Below are 15,595 nucleotides of genomic sequence, written 5' to 3' on the forward strand. Positions count from 1 at the left end.
TCACTCAAGCACACAAGGATCAAAATCCAGAAAGCAAGTAAAAACCAACAAATTTAAACAAGTTAATTTTAAAGTCAATCATGATATCTGGGAAGTCTGACAATTTTGGGGGCACTTGAGCTTCATAAAACAAACTCAATAAGGCCCACAAAAAAGGAATTCCACTCTTGAAAGTTTTTCTACTTCTTCAGGATAAGGGCTCCCCTTCTAAAGAACAGAGGAGGTACACAGGAGTCCAGCTACCTTCCTGTTGGCTTCTTAGCAGCAACAGGAAAGGAAGGAATGTAGCTGGTGGGAGTCAGCAAAAATAAAAATATAAAGCCTTTCCTCTCTTGTTACCAGCCCACATGGTGGAGGGAGGGGCATATGGTGACTGAAGAACTCCAGTGCCACTTCTGCTATCTCATGTATGCATCAGAGCACAAAGTTTCTGTCACTCATCTGTCCTCAACCACAGCCTAAGAAAACTGTTCCACTCCAACAGCCAGTGCATCCTAAGGAGACACTAATTGTAGACTCCTCAGCCCTGACCCAAGGAGGCAGCAAGTGGTTCCAATGAGTCTTCTAAGATTGGTGGGAAGGTGCCAGAAAACCACCAGTGGCTTTCTGCAACATTTCTCTCTCATGCAGATCTCAAAAGGGCCATGTGGAGAGAGGAAGGCCCTACAGTCTTTAAAAGCCACACTCTCTCCAGCCCCTCCCACCACAGATCTAGCAAGGCCTGCAAAAGCTGGCCTGTTTTCCTTTATGAACCCCAAAAGGTTTATAGGAAGAAAAGGGGAGAGAGCAGAAAGTTTGGGAGGAAGAGTGGGAGACAGGAGATATAGCATTATGGAGCATTTCCCTCCCACACAATCTTGCTCTTTTACCTCCACACAAGAAATGTGTGCTCTCTTTCTGATACTATCTGGCCTTTGCATTGAGTTCCCAATGAGTCAAGAACCCTCTGGAGCATGGATATAAAAGGTTAACCCATTAATGAGTAAGGCTTACCTGTTCTGGTTAACCAGAAGGAGCTCTAGCAACTCCCCGCTCACCCCGGCCCACCAAAGCACCTTCTGTCCATGGCAGGCCTGCCCCTCCACAGGTTACACACTGGCTCCCTGGGAGCAGGGCTGGTAGCTCTTACTGCCTTCCCTTTACTGCCCTGCTCCTGGGGAGGCAACGTCATTGCAGGCTCTGCAATATAAAGCTCATTGGCATTATGGAAGGCACTTCCCTCTCATTCATTTCCCTTATTTAAACTTTATACTGCTGAGCCCACAACACATGTAACCACTGTGATTTTTAGTGATTAGATGGTTACATTTTAAAATGCATTTTTACATCTCTACTCTGGAGCCAAGAAGCCGTAGCGATGTTATTGTTCATATTTAACAAATTAAAATTATGATTTTAAATGAAGTCAGTGAGGGAAAGCTAGCAAAGTAGGTTCTTCTCCCTGACCATGCCTTTTTGTTTTTTTTAATTAAAAGGGGGGTATTACAGTACAGGACCCTCTTCAAAACTGAAATACCCAAACTAAACTACCAAGCTACTTGGCTTTTTGTTGATTTGATTATAATAAAAAGGATATTTCCCACCTCAAGTAGTTTAGTTGCAGCCTTAATCGTACAAAGTGGACATCCAGAATATCAAATTAAGGGTCACCAGCAATTATTTTTAAAAAGCTATTTAACAATATTATGCACATTATTCTGCCAAGACTAGCTGACATGGATTCTAATGCTAGAGGAATGTTCTAATCAAATATTAACAAGAGCACAAGACTATTTAAGAAGGACTCAACATTTTTGAGTTCTCATCTGTTAAACTTGCACTTCATACCAAGTGCCTTTCCTGTAATGGCATTAGGAATAATTTCAAGTCCATGTTGGCTGGCCAGCGTACAGAATTACTTCAGTAATACTGAGGTCTCAAAACCAAGGCAGCCAATAATATCTAAGGTAAAGAAAACATCAAGCTTTATAAAAACAAAAATAGCACAACTTATCTAGTAAAAATAGTTCATTTGGCAACAACTTAACATGTTTCATATTGCCTTAGTTTCTTTTTTTGGAAAAAAAGTTTAACAAAACCTGTTAAAAAAAAAAGACATAGTTGAGTAAAACTGCGAGAATACTGTACAATGCAGTCCTGATCCACAGCTTCTAGGCACTTACTGTAATGTCAAAGACAATGTCAAGTGACTTTCACCTGCTTCCCTTCCAGGGCCTACAAACTGCAGCTACATAAAAGATGACTGCTAGAGTCTTAAGGATTGACTTGCACAGGGACCTGTCAGCCAGGATTTTTATCTTGATTACAAAAGTCAAACAGCAATAGAACTGCAAGACATCACACTTCTTCAGAGTAAGGACCTTTTGAATATTTTTAAAAGAAAAAGCTACCTATTATTGGAACTATTGTCCTGAAATGCCCTATAGCAAGGGGGAAAATATCTTAATCCACAGAAAACTTTTTCTAATCAACTGAATGTGTCTGTCCACAGTTAATCCCTAGGACACACTGAGGACTTTTCTCTCTAAGATCCTGGCTAAACATAAGAGGGATAATATTTATTAATTTTGATATTGTATTGTTATAATTTTTTTCACCTGGAATAATTAGAGAGCTCAAATCCAGAAGTGCCCATCTATAGGTAACTGGATAACACCAGTTTCCACCTTGGTAGTTATTTACAAACAGGAAATGCTTAGGTTTGATTCGACAGTAGGATCATCTGGCATTAGAAGACAGAAAAACCTGATGGGTTGAGCATTGTAATTTTCATTCTCTCTATTTGGTCAACATCTTATTTGCTGACAGCCAACAAAATAATTTGCTTATTCCTCAAAAATATTACACCACTAAACTTATTGGAATAGAGTTAACTGATTTTGTTATTAAGCTGGTCCTCTCTACTGACTGGATAGCAGCAGAACAATACTTCACGGCCCAGCATTAAGGGTGACTATTTCTTATTAAAAGTCTCTTTATGATTAAGCAGAGAAATTAAAAATAAGTTCTGAGAGGACATTACCCTTCCTGCCTCCAAATTAATATAGGAGTAAACTGTAAGACACTGAACAGTTTACTCCTGTATTAATGTTAAGGGCAAATGTCAGTATCAAATACATTGTTGTTCTGACCATTCCCACTCACAGCCTCATGCTAAGGGCCACTTGTGACATGGCTTAAGTAGGGTGATCTCATGATAAGGGAATTGGACACATATAAAAGGAGAGGAGGTTGGTTGCTAAGCAGCTGGAAAAGGAATACACTCTGAATGGTGACAGCACAAACAAAGAGGGGTTATTTTAGTCAGAATGAATAAATTGATGTATTCTATCCACCTTGTCTGTAGTAACCAGCTCTGCCTTGGAACAGACTAAGTGAAATTCTGCCCTCATTTACATCAATACAAGTCTGGAGTAACCCTTGTGAAATCAGTGGTCTCCTGCATGTATGCGCAGTTACAAACAGAAACGAGCCATGGACCTCGCTCTCTTCTAGAGAGTCATTTCCAATCTACCTTATAGATCTACTGTGTGACCAACACATCCTCCCAACAATGGCAAAAGGCATAATCCTGAGCCCACTGAAATAAGCAACAGTCTCTCCATTATCTTCAATAGGCTTTGAATTGGACCCAAAATGCGTAACTCTTATATCCTATCCAATCTCTATCAGAGTTCTCAGTTGGTCTCATGCCTAAAAGCCTGTAATTCTCATCATGAAGAAAAGCAATACCAGTAGTTCAATTTCAAGTGTAGGGACCATGTAAAAAACATGTGTTCTGTCCTGTAAGTCTAACCGCAGCAGATATTATTATCAGGTACAGATTAATTTATTATGGTTTCAGTGACAGAAAGCTTCAATTACAAACACTGGCTGGAAATAATCATAAGTTAAGCAAGCCACTGCACTATTCAAAGCCATAGGTTAATTCACCTGTTCACCATGCCTCATTCTACAGTTGGATAATGTAATTGTTTAGGATATAAATAAATTTACTCACAAGCTTTTAAGGATATCGATATTGGCTTCACAAAACCTACGTGCATCAAAAAAGCTTAGAAAGTTCTAGCCCCTACTTAGCAAAATGAAAACAGAGGGGGAAGAGTTAAATTATATTGCAATAATGTCTAAAGGACCCACACTGCACTGGGGTACTCTATGCTAAAAGCTGTACTAACACTTAGGTAGATTAAGTTCTTGCTATAAGGATTTCACATAAACCACTTCATGTCAAATGGGAATTTAAATAAACAGTGAAAGGAAGAAAAGGGTAACGGAAATAAGGACACAGCCTAGCAATGTGCTCAACTTGATGGGACCAAATCATTTAACGAGTGTTTATATAAAAAATAAGTATAAACTACCTCAAGTGCCTCTCTAGTCAGGTTAGAGCGCTCTCTCAAAGCACATTTCACAAGTGGGTTTTGAAGATAACGAGTGTGTTTAAGCTAATTGTTTATAACAAACTTGAATGCCTTTCACTGTAATTTAGATTGCCAGATACTTGAACAGGGTTTCCAGTTGAGATTACTTAATTCAGACATCACGATGGTACCAATGAATTCCCTCCCCTTTTCTCTTAAAATTATGTTTTTGCACTGGAATCTAGGAATGTGAAGGGTTAACCAGTTAACAGGTTATCAACATACTTACTTGGTAACCAGTTAAAAAGCGGAAGCAGCCTTGGCCACAACACCAAGCTAGCCTTGGCATGCCATCAGCTGCTCCAGGGTTAACCAATTAAACACAGCATTTAACCTTTTTTAAAAAAAAAAATCAATTAACTTTTTAACCAGGAATTTACACCCCTACTGGAAACATTAAGCCTCAGAGCCCCAGCCATATATTGGGAGCGAGAGGTTTTGCTTCCAGACACTCAATAAGATATTTCATGCTCCTAGGGGAATTGTGCATCAAAATAGTAAAAATTCTATGCACAATGGTAAAATTCTGCACCTTTTGGGGGGGGGGGCAAATGAAAACACCCAGACAATATAATCACACCATTTTCAATTATTTTGGTAAATTATCTCCAAATAGCTGTCTACAGAGGAGATGAGGGATAGGGATGTGAACTGTTAACCAGTTAGCCACTGGTTAACTGGTCAGGGCTAAAGCAGCTCCCCACCCACCACAGGCAAGGGGCTGCTCCAGCCTTGCGGGACCTGTTTTGGGCAGAGGGCGCTCCAGCATGGCTAGAACAGTCCATTCGCAGTGGTGGAGCTGCTCAGGTCTGACCACAGTGGCCAGGGAAGCTGCTGCAGTCCAGCTGGGCTGGAGTGGCTTCCCTATGTGCTCCCCCTTTGACTGGTTAAACAATTAAATGTAATGTTTAACCAGTTAACCAATTAAACAGGATTTTACATCCCCACTGAGGGACAGAGAGGTAATTGCTGGGAAGGCGCCTAGGTGTGAACTTAAAGGTTTGTTGGGAGGTGAGAACTAGAGAAGAATTAGGGAGTTTGGGGTGAGAAGAAGGATTGTTAGGGAGCCTTTCCTATGTAGACCTTGGCTGATCCATTGAGTCACCCTCTTCCACTGTCCCATGTGTGTCTGCACCTCCACGCCCATTAAAGTCTGTCACTCCACAGTCTGTCACTCCACTAGGGATGTGAAGGACTAGTCGACTATCCGATAAGCAAATGCTTATCGGATAGTCGACAGGATAGTCGACTAGTTGCTTCCCCAAAGAGAACCTACTGCAGAAGGTTGTACAACGGAAGTTACAGCCATTCGGGCATATCTGCAGAATGAACAATGAGCAAAAAGTTAAGACCCTGGTATTCGGCATAATGGATGGTCCGAATAGGAGAGGCAGACCCCACAGAGAATGGGTAGATAATATAGTAGATTGGTGCGGAGCTAGTCTACAGAAACTAAGCCACTCCGCACTGGACAGGTAAAGATGGAAGGAAATAACGAGGGAGGCATTGGACACCAATGGGCGTTGAGCAATGGTGGTGGTTGTTGATGATGAAGAAGGGGTGGGAGAAGAGGGGGCAGCGCCACATGGAGGCCGGGGTCAGCTGCTCCGTACAGCGGTGCCGCTTTGAATACTGCAGGGAATCTACCATCAGGTTCCTCATGGCATTTCAAAGCAGCAGTGCCACATGGAGCCCAGGACCAGATGAGGACTCCCCCGCTTACCCTAGGCTCCATGAGGCGCTGCTGCTTTGAAATGCTGAGGGGAGCCCGCTGTCAGGCCCCTTGCAGCATTTCTAAGCAGCAGTTCTGCGTGGAGTCTGGGATCAGCTGGGGACTCCTCAACTGACTCCGGGCTCCGTGTGGCGCTGCCACTTTAAAACACTGCCGTCAAAGCAGCAGTGCCATACAGAGCCTGGAATCAGCGGGGGAGTCCCCAGCTGACCCCGGGCTTCAGCACTTTTGCCTTTGAAGTGCAGCAACAGCCTTAGAGCTGTTGCTACACTTCAAGGGCAGAGGCGCCCTAATGACTAATCAAATAGTCGATGCAAAAATGCATCAACTATTCAATTAATCAATTGCCCAATACTTAACATCCTTACCCTCCACTAGCCTGTCTGAAGTCTAGTCTGTACTCCCTATCAAAACTCCCCCACGTGTCTCACTTTGTCTATCTGTCCCACGCCTCTGGGCTCTGCCCCTACAGCCTGGGCACTCTGAGGAAAGCAGCCTCTTGTCCCTATCCACAACTGGAACTGCTCTCTGTTCTGGCTCCATAGTGGCCCATGCTGGGCAAAATTCACTCATAACTTCAGCACTTGTCAGCAAATAGTTCTCGTAGATATATCGTGGATAGTTCTCTGAAAACTTCCACACAGTGTGCAGTGGCAGTCAAAAAGGCAAATAGGATGCTAGGAATTATTAAGAAAGGATAGAAAATAAGACAGATTATCTTACTGCCCCCGTATAAAACTATGGTATACCCACATCTTGAATACTGTGTACAGATGTGGTCTCCTCACCTCAAAAAAGATATTTTGGCCTTGGAAAGGGTTCAGAAAAGGGCAACTACAATGATTAGAGGTTTGGAACGAGTCCCATATGAAGAGAGACTGGGACCTTTCAGTTTAGAAAAGAGAAGACTGAGGGGGGATATGATAGAGGTATATAAAATCATGAGTGGTATCGAGAGGGCCAATAAAGAAAAGTTATTTATTAGTTCCCTAAATAGAAGAACTAGAGGACACCAAATGAAATTAATGGGTAGCAGCTTTAAAACAAATAAAAGAAAGTTCTTCTTCACACAGCGTGTAGTCAACCTGTGGAACTCCTTGCCAGAGGAAGCTGTGAAGGCTAAGACTATAACAGAGTTTAAAGAGAACCTAGATAATTTCATGGAGGTTAGGTCCATAAAAGGCTATTAGCCAGGGGATAGAAATGGTGTCCCTGGCCTCTGTCAGAGGCTGGAGAAGGATGGCAGGAGACAAATCATTTGATCATTGTCTTCGGTCCACCCTCTGGGGCATCTGGTGCTGGCCACTGTCGACAGACAGGCTACTGGGCTAGATGGACCTTTAGTCTGACCCAGTACAGCCATTCTTATGTTCAAAAGTTATTTTCTGCTGAGGAGGAAAAAAAAAAAATCATTCAGCACATGAATTTTGCACATGCACAGTGAGGCAGAATTCTCCCAGGAGTAAATTCATAAGATTTTCTTGAAAGCTCTCTAATTCTACATCCTTTTAAAGATTCAAAGATGGATTTTCACCTTAATCCAAGAATAAGATGGAACCTATCACCAGCTGATAGGAGCATTCTTGATTGTTCCCCTGCATCCACCCCTTCAAAAACCTCAAACTTCTTTATGAATTTAAAATGTATGCTATGTCTACATCAGTGGTTCTCAATCAGGAGAATGTGTACCTGTAGGGGTACACAGAGGTTTTCATGGGGTACATCAACTCATCTAGATATTTGTCTCGTTTTACAACCAGCTACGTAAAAAGCACTAGTAAAGTCAATACAAAACAAAAATTTCATACAATGAAATGCTTATACTCCTCTACACACAATACACTGGAATGTAAATATGATATTCATATTCCAATTTGTTTATTTCATAATTATATAGTAAAAATAACCAACGAAGCAAATTTTCAGTAACAGTGCATTGTGACACTATAATCTGTTTATGTATGATTTTGTAAGCAAGTAAGTTTTAACTGAAGTGAAAGTAAGAGTATGTAACACAAGTGAGACTACTGAAAGGGGTACAACAGTCTGGAAAGGTTGAGAGCCACTGGTCTACACTACAGCCCGTGTCAGCAAAATTTGTATTGCTAGCTATATGAATATACTCCCCCACCTCGAGCGACAGTTACAGTGACATAAGCATTTGTGAGCATACCTCTCTGGCTGACAGCTTCTGTATTCACAGAGGTGGATTTTTTATGACAGTGGGAGAGCTCTCCTCTGTCAGCATAAAGCAGGGCCACTCAACTTTGAAAGCCCCAAGGGCCACAATGATACAGCACATGCCGAGGCCGCAACTTAAGTGTGGTTGCATATACATGCACATATGTTTGCAAATAGCTTCTTTCACACTGACCAGCATGAATACAAAGATTAAGCCTTAAGCCACAGCAACAAACCCAAACTTGGGCAGTGAAAGCCAGTCAGCACTTCTCAGGATCTGCCCATAAGGCTAAGCAGCCAGCACTTCCCACAATGTCCCGGTGCTCCCAGCACCTCCTCCCTGGGAGCTAGAAACGCCGACACCCTGTACCGTCTGTTCTAAACAGCCCATCCACTTGCATCTTTCAGTGCTCATTCCGCCTGGGAGACGCCTCACCACTGTGGAGCATGTTCCCAGTGGAGGCCATTTTCCTACCCATGGGCTGAGTGTTAAGCCCCGCATAAACCCAAACCATACCACGGGCCACAAACAAATGGGCTGTGGGCTGAGTAGCCCTGGCATAAAGCATCTTCACCAAGCACGCTGCAGCTGTATTGGTACAGCTGCAGTGTCACTGTGTTGTACAGAGAGACTTGGCCTTATAGTGCCAGCTAGTTTGCCCAATAATCCATTCACCACCACTCCACACCCTTTACAAACCACTTGCCTGGGAAATTTCTCCCTAACAAAAGTTCTCTCTAGAAGGAACACATTAATTTTTTTTTCAAAAGAGGAGGCTCTTTATTAATAGATTTTTTTTCATCTTGAGAGGTGTGCACATCTCTAGGGACAGCAAATTCCAATTCCAATTGTTGAGGACAGTGAAAACAGGACTTGTTTATTGTTACCAAGCAGCCATAAAGGAAGCTCTCTTATCAGCTGGCAAATTTTCTAAGTACTACAAGTCTATGGGAAATCCATTCCTAGTTCAACAAAGTCCCAACAGTGAATATACAGAATAATGAGGGAAGCCTAAGAGGTGCAATTACGAGATAGCACCCCAGGAGTTACCACAGCACTAAATGCAACTTCACTGCTGTTTTATCCTCATATGAATGGTTGTGGTATGAATAACTGTTTTTACAGATGTTCTTTCAAACCATCAGTTACTCCAATTTGAAAAATCAGCATATCAAGGAGCACTGGCATTTCAAAATTACCAACCACTAGATTAAATGAGATTTGTTGTTTCGCTGTAGTAACCCATTATATTGTGCAAGGCTGATCTTTTCTTTTAGTGAAATTGAGATGTGTTAATTGAAATGGGATACTGCACCCTTTAATAATGCAGAGTGCGCCACAGGAAAAGCTCTATCATATAGTTACATCACTTTAAATCTTCTCAGTGCTATCAATACTGACCGTTTTGTTATTGAGGTGCTTATATCTGAACAGCATATGCTAAACTAAAATACTAGGTTACTATTACATAAGAGTATTGTTTATATTTGTATGAAACTAAACACATGGTGCAAGGTGGAATTATAGTTTCCTAAAACATTAGGCATATTTATGATCTAATCTAAAAAAATTTAATAGAATTTCAATATTCCATCTTCTGTACTACACTAGTCACATCAACTCTACACCTACCTTTGAAAAACTCTCACACATCACTAAGTTAAACTGGGAAACTCATTGCTAGAAGTGGTCATGGAGGCCAAAAAAAAAAAAAAAAAAAAAAAAAAGCAAGATTCAAATAGGCTTGAAAGAATGAAGGATAGTTCAGGAGTTCTGACACTAGCTGGAGACCCCAGGAAACCTGAGTTTAAGTCCTTACTCCACTACATCCTGTATAGCAGGCATGTCCAAAGTCCGACCCGCGGGCCAATTGCGGCCCGTGTTCCGGTTTAATACGGCCCCACAGGTAATTTGGTAATATCTATCTTTTATGGCCCCCAACGAGATGAATACATTGTAAAATCTCAGTTAATGTCAGTTGGTCTAAATCAGTTATAAATATATTTGGACACAACAGATATACTTGGTGTTATGTTCCTGTTCATATTTTTTGAACTTAAAAGTTGACAGACAATGTTTATTACCAATAATATGTAATGTACTTTACAATGTTCCTGACATATTTCAGCTTCCTGGATTTTTTTTTCATCTGGCCTTCAGATATGAAAGGCAGAGTGATTTAACACCTGTTTAGATTTGTCATCCATGTGACGAAATGAAAAGTATGCCGTTTGCAATAAACTTTGCATAAAATAGTTAATTTGCATTTAATTTTAATGGTTCAAAGAATGTCGGGCAAAATGGTCGGCCCTCACGCATGTTCACTTCATCAAATCTGGCCCTCTTTGAAAAAAGTTTGGATACCCCTGCTGTACAGCCTTGGACTCTTTACTTCATCAAGGTGTTGTGGGGGAACTGAGGTACACAGAAGTAAGTACTTCCTTACTTCACAAGGGTGTTTGGAAGAGGAATACATTAAAATCTGTTAGGTGCACAGCTATCAGTGAGGAGGCCCATAAAAGCAGTTGAACTAAATAATTGCATGTAACATTTAGAAGGCTACACAGAGACAGATTCAGCAGTGTCCTGCCACAAGCATCCCTGTAACCTCCCCTATTATTTTTCTTTTCTCTCTTTCTCTCTTTCTCTCTTTCTCTCTTTCCAAGATATGACTCATTTTCAACTGTCAACTGGAGGATGGGCAGAGCTGAGGGTTTATTGGGAAGGAAGAGGTTTGGGGGCAGAGGAGGAGTGGATGATGCTGGAATGTGTTAATGGCTGCTATCAATTTGGTCTTTGATCTGTAGATAATTAGACAACTGGGGGACACTGCTGAATCTGCTAACTTAAGGTCATAAGCCTGTGTCTCCTCCAGTGCTCCTTCCAGGTTTCTTATTTTCACCATAAAAAGTAATATTCTTCCTGCTAATGCCTAGAACCTTCTCTGAAATTTTAGAATTGATTGGATATGGCATTAAAATGTTAATGTATTACAAACAAATCAACACCATCAAGTTAAGTGTAGGCCTTGCTTTGCACCCAACTGTCCAGTTAGGACAGTCAAAGCTGACAACGGTTTTGGAAGAGATATTAGACTTCATGCTTCCAAGTTTAAACCAATCTGTTACTGATTAAGAAGAGACTTGATGCGGAGGGCAGATTAACCCATACCTGTTGAATATGTAGTTTCTCAGATCTTCCACTGAATCACTCTCTGAGATAGCTGAAACAAAAGAAAGGGCTATGGAGCATGTTAAAGATGAACAAGATGGTTTATTAGGTGATTAGCTTTCGTGGGCTAGACCCACTTCCTCTGGTCTGGCCCATGAAAGCTTATCACCTAATAAACCACCTTGTTCATCTTTAACATGCTCCATAGTCCTCTCTTTTGTTTCTGCTAGACCAGACTAACACGGCTGCATCTCTATCACTATTCTCTGAGATTGGACCACTGAATTAATCAAATATGGCAAATTACTATATTCCTGAAATACTTTCTGTTGGAAATCGTGACTTCACATGCACATTAAGATATAAAAGTAATAATAATAATAATTAATAATAAATAATAATAATAATGCACTTCACATTTATTATCAGCAATGATATTGCACAGCACATAATGCCAATTCTGCCATGCCAAATGGTTAAGAAAAGAGAAGAATATACAGGCAATGCTGAATAGAAGATGCTACTTGTGGGTGCAGTCTAGAAACAGACTCATGAAGGAAGAAATTGCTTTCCTAGGACTGACCACTGTTCTGAAATCTAGCCCAGTACAGATTACACAGAGCAAGGTAGAAGAATCCCTGTCCTGGTGAACTGTGAAAACTTTCCCAGGAGCAGTTTTCCTCCAAATCTCAGGCAGTTTTTGCTTTACTCTCTGAAGCAGCATTACACTCCATCAATCATCATATAATTGAACCACAAATGTGTCAATCTTAAATCTAATCCCTTTAGATCCCACTCATCTCTTAGTTTCAGTGATAACCAGTGGAACTCAGAGACACAAAGTAACTATGCACTGTATGAAAAGAATAGGATTCTCTCTCAACTTTATACTGAAATTCAATACTTACGTGCTATTTTCGGCGTAGAAAAAAAGGGATAAATAGGAGCACTCTAAAAATATTGACTAGGTAAGTATAGACCTGTCATGTTCCCTTTTACATTTTTTTAAACATACTAGCCCCCCCCCCCCATCTTTTCATTGGCTCCTAAATCCAGAACCCTATCTATGTCTCACCATTTTCATTTACTGTTTCTGGATCTCCTCTATTTCTTTGGAGAAGAGAGGAGCACAGACACACACAACTGCCACTAATTCCTCATCAGTGCAGTTTTACTCAACTCTGGCCCAATATTACCCTTTTGTTTAATATCAGAACAAGAACCATTCTTCTTCATAAATCATTGAGCTAACTACATTGTCAGAGGTATCCCTGAGAAATTCGTCTAGTTTTTAAACACTCAGAACAAATTTCAAGTGTTATTTTTTCCAAAATGCTTTATTAAAATGGAAACTGCAGCTACTCACAGCTTCAGAAACCTGCAGCTCAAGGAAAAAGCGGTATAGAATGAAGACAGTTTTCTTGGGTGTTCTGTACTGGTGATTAGATTAAGGGCTATGTGAAAGACTTTATCTTTCCATGCTGGATGCACTATCAAATTTCATGACAGTCTGGGGGTATAATATATTTACATATTATAATCATGAGAAAACAGTGTCTAAATTGTTTTCACCCGTGGGTAGAGCAAGACCAAATGTATTGAACCCAGAGTTAAAGATAGAATCAGTTATCAGAGAAGGAAGCTGTAGTGGAAAGTTCTTACATTGGTCTAGACCTAGTTCACAACAGGCACTGTCATCAGTCACACAACAATCCGCCCGTCAGTCAATCCAGAACGACCTTCTCTCCGTACTCCCACGGATCATCAGAGCCACCGTGCTCATCTGCAGCCGCATATAAATCAGCACAGCCTAGACTGGGCAAGCGACCCCCATCCCATTACGCTGGATGTGTTGCACTGGCAGCGCTTTGCCACCCGCCCGAGCGCTATGCGCATTAGAGCACGAAGACCTGCTCTCGGAAACCTGCACAGGCACGGGGAGGAATTGGTAGCACTAGAGAAATCTGATCCAAATCAGAGAGCCCGCAGTTCCCCAGCCCGTGTCAGCGCCAGCACAGGCAGCGGACCGATCATGGCAAGCCACGCGTGGCCCCACACCGGCATGGGCAGCACCCCGCCTTCCTAACGCACCCAACCAGGGAGATTGTGGGGCAGGTTTTCATGTCATCTTGTCCATCAAGCTCCTGTTTACGAGCGACCGTCTCCTTTGGGTCCAAGGGAAATAAATGCGATTAAGAGATTAAGAGGGACAGGAGTAAAAAAAAAAAAAAAAAAACCACAACCACATCCTGACTACTCCACAATGCCCGCCCGTGAATCTGCAGCACTTTAACCCTCTTCCAGCTCGGCTCCATGGCCCCAAGCCTCCTGCCACCCGGGGCGAGGAAGCGGCGCTGGGATTAATTCGCCAGTCCAGCTGCAAATCGCACACGATGGGGTAAGGAAGCCAGGAGGGGTAAAATTAAACCCCTCACAACCGCTGAGCCGAGGACAGCTGGCCGGTCCCTCGCTCTCCGGGAGCTAGATGCTTCCCGCCCGGGAGAGGGGAAATGCAGCTGGTGCCGGTTCCCCCAGCGTCCAGCGAGGGCTGCTTACCTCGATCCAGCGCTGCGCCTCGGCAAAGGCTGGCTCAGGACGGGCAGGGTCCTGCTGCGGAGGCTGAACCGCTTCCAGCTCTAGCCGAGGGCTGGCCATTTGCAAAACCTTGCGGGTGCTGCCGCTGCAGTAGGCGCGCTCAGAAGAGCCGAGTGGCCCCCCAGGCAGATCCTCTAGCTGGAGGAGCGAGAGGCCGCTGCCCGCCGCTCCCTGCCTCCGATCAGCTCGCAGCCGCGCTGGCTGCTGCTCGCCTGCGGCAACCTCTCTGCTGGTGTCCCGGTCCTGCCGCCCCGCCGGGAGCCAGCCGCGTCCCTTCCCCGCCCCCTGCAACGCGAGCTGAGCTGCCAGCTAAAAATAAAAACAGACGGTCGAAGCCGCTTTGCCTTCAGCCCATGCAAATGCCCAGGCCGCCGCGGCCCCCGCCTCCTGCCGGCCGCCACCGCCCCCAGCAGCAGTAGCAACAAACAGCAGCAATCACATGCCTCATTATGCACTGAGGCTGGGGCGAGCGGGGGCGCTCTGCCCCCGGGGCGGAGATGCTTCTGCAGTAGCGAGGGAAGCGCCCGGGCGCACCTGGTACCCAATCAGCCTCGGCCAGGGCCGGGCCGCCCGCGGAGCAACCTGTGTAGGGGGAAGAGCAGGCCCCGTTTCTTTTCAAATGTTGCCAGCAGCCCACTTGCCCGGTCTGTTTCAGTTACAGGTAGCAAGAGCCAGCCCAAGGTTGTGTCCCACGTGGCCCATGCTAGCAGGTTGCTGCGCTCAGGATAAAACTATAAGGATAAATGTTCAGGACCCAGGATAGGATTTAATTGCGTAGATCTAAACAAAATCTATGGGGTTCGTGCTAGTACCTCCAAGCTTTGTCCCTTCACCTTGTTGTGCTCCTCTCTCTTCCTCAGCTGTGGGGCGGGACTTTAACTAGTCCTTTGGGATGCTCTGTCTTGGCTTCTCTTCTTCTTGTGAAAAACTTAAAAAACAACAAATAGTCTGGTAGTGCTTTAAAGACTAACAAAACATGCAGATGGTATGGGGAGCTCTCCTGGGCACAGCCCACTTCTCCAGATAACCAGAGTGGGCTGTGCCTGCGAAAGCTCATGATCCCATCTACATGTTTTGTTAGTCTTTAAAGTGCTACCAGACCATTTGTTGTTTTTTAAGTTTTTCTTTTTACAGACTAACTTGGCTACCCCTCTGAAACATCTTTCTGTAGCCAGTTTTTTTCACAGTACCCCAGGGTTAACAGAATGTCTGCATTATTATCAAGCACCCTTGTTTTACAAACCAAATGTATGAATGTTCAACCACACTGTAGAAGTCCCTGGGTTGCTGTCTTTGTCCTGGGGGTGATTTGTTTGAGTGCACATATAAAGTTTTTACCACATTTAGGGACTTTTCAGGTTTTTCAAGGTTTGTTGCTTATTTGGATCATGAACCTAGCCTGGTCAGTTTAATTTCTAAGTCATTTTCCACTGAAGTTCCTATGACCTAGCACAGTGCTGTTGTTTCTGTTGCAGCCCTGAAAAGCAATGT

The 15,595-nt window shown here is 43.2% G+C and overlaps 1 protein-coding gene across 11 annotated transcripts in view; it reads right to left on the reverse strand.

The window, feature by feature from the left end:
* Positions 1-14,523, reverse strand: part of LIMCH1 (LIM and calponin homology domains 1) — a 282,053-nt gene extending 267,530 nt beyond the window's left edge. For 3 of the 11 annotated variants that reach the window (XM_075930519.1, XM_075930518.1, XM_006111913.3), the window contains exon 1: positions 14,066-14,521. In XM_075930519.1, the coding sequence (XP_075786634.1) occupies positions 14,066-14,164 (99 nt within the window). In that variant the 5' untranslated portion in view covers positions 14,165-14,521. Of the gene's footprint in view, positions 1-14,065 lie in introns of all 11 variants that reach the window. The other 8 variants (XM_075930515.1, XM_075930516.1, XM_075930523.1 and 5 more) reach the window with 6 other exon arrangements.
* Between the last annotated feature and the right edge of the window lie 1,072 nt (positions 14,524-15,595).

This window comes from Pelodiscus sinensis, chromosome 5 (genome assembly GCF_049634645.1).
Source record: "Pelodiscus sinensis isolate JC-2024 chromosome 5, ASM4963464v1, whole genome shotgun sequence".
NCBI classification, from domain to species: Eukaryota; Metazoa; Chordata; order Testudines; family Trionychidae; genus Pelodiscus; species Pelodiscus sinensis.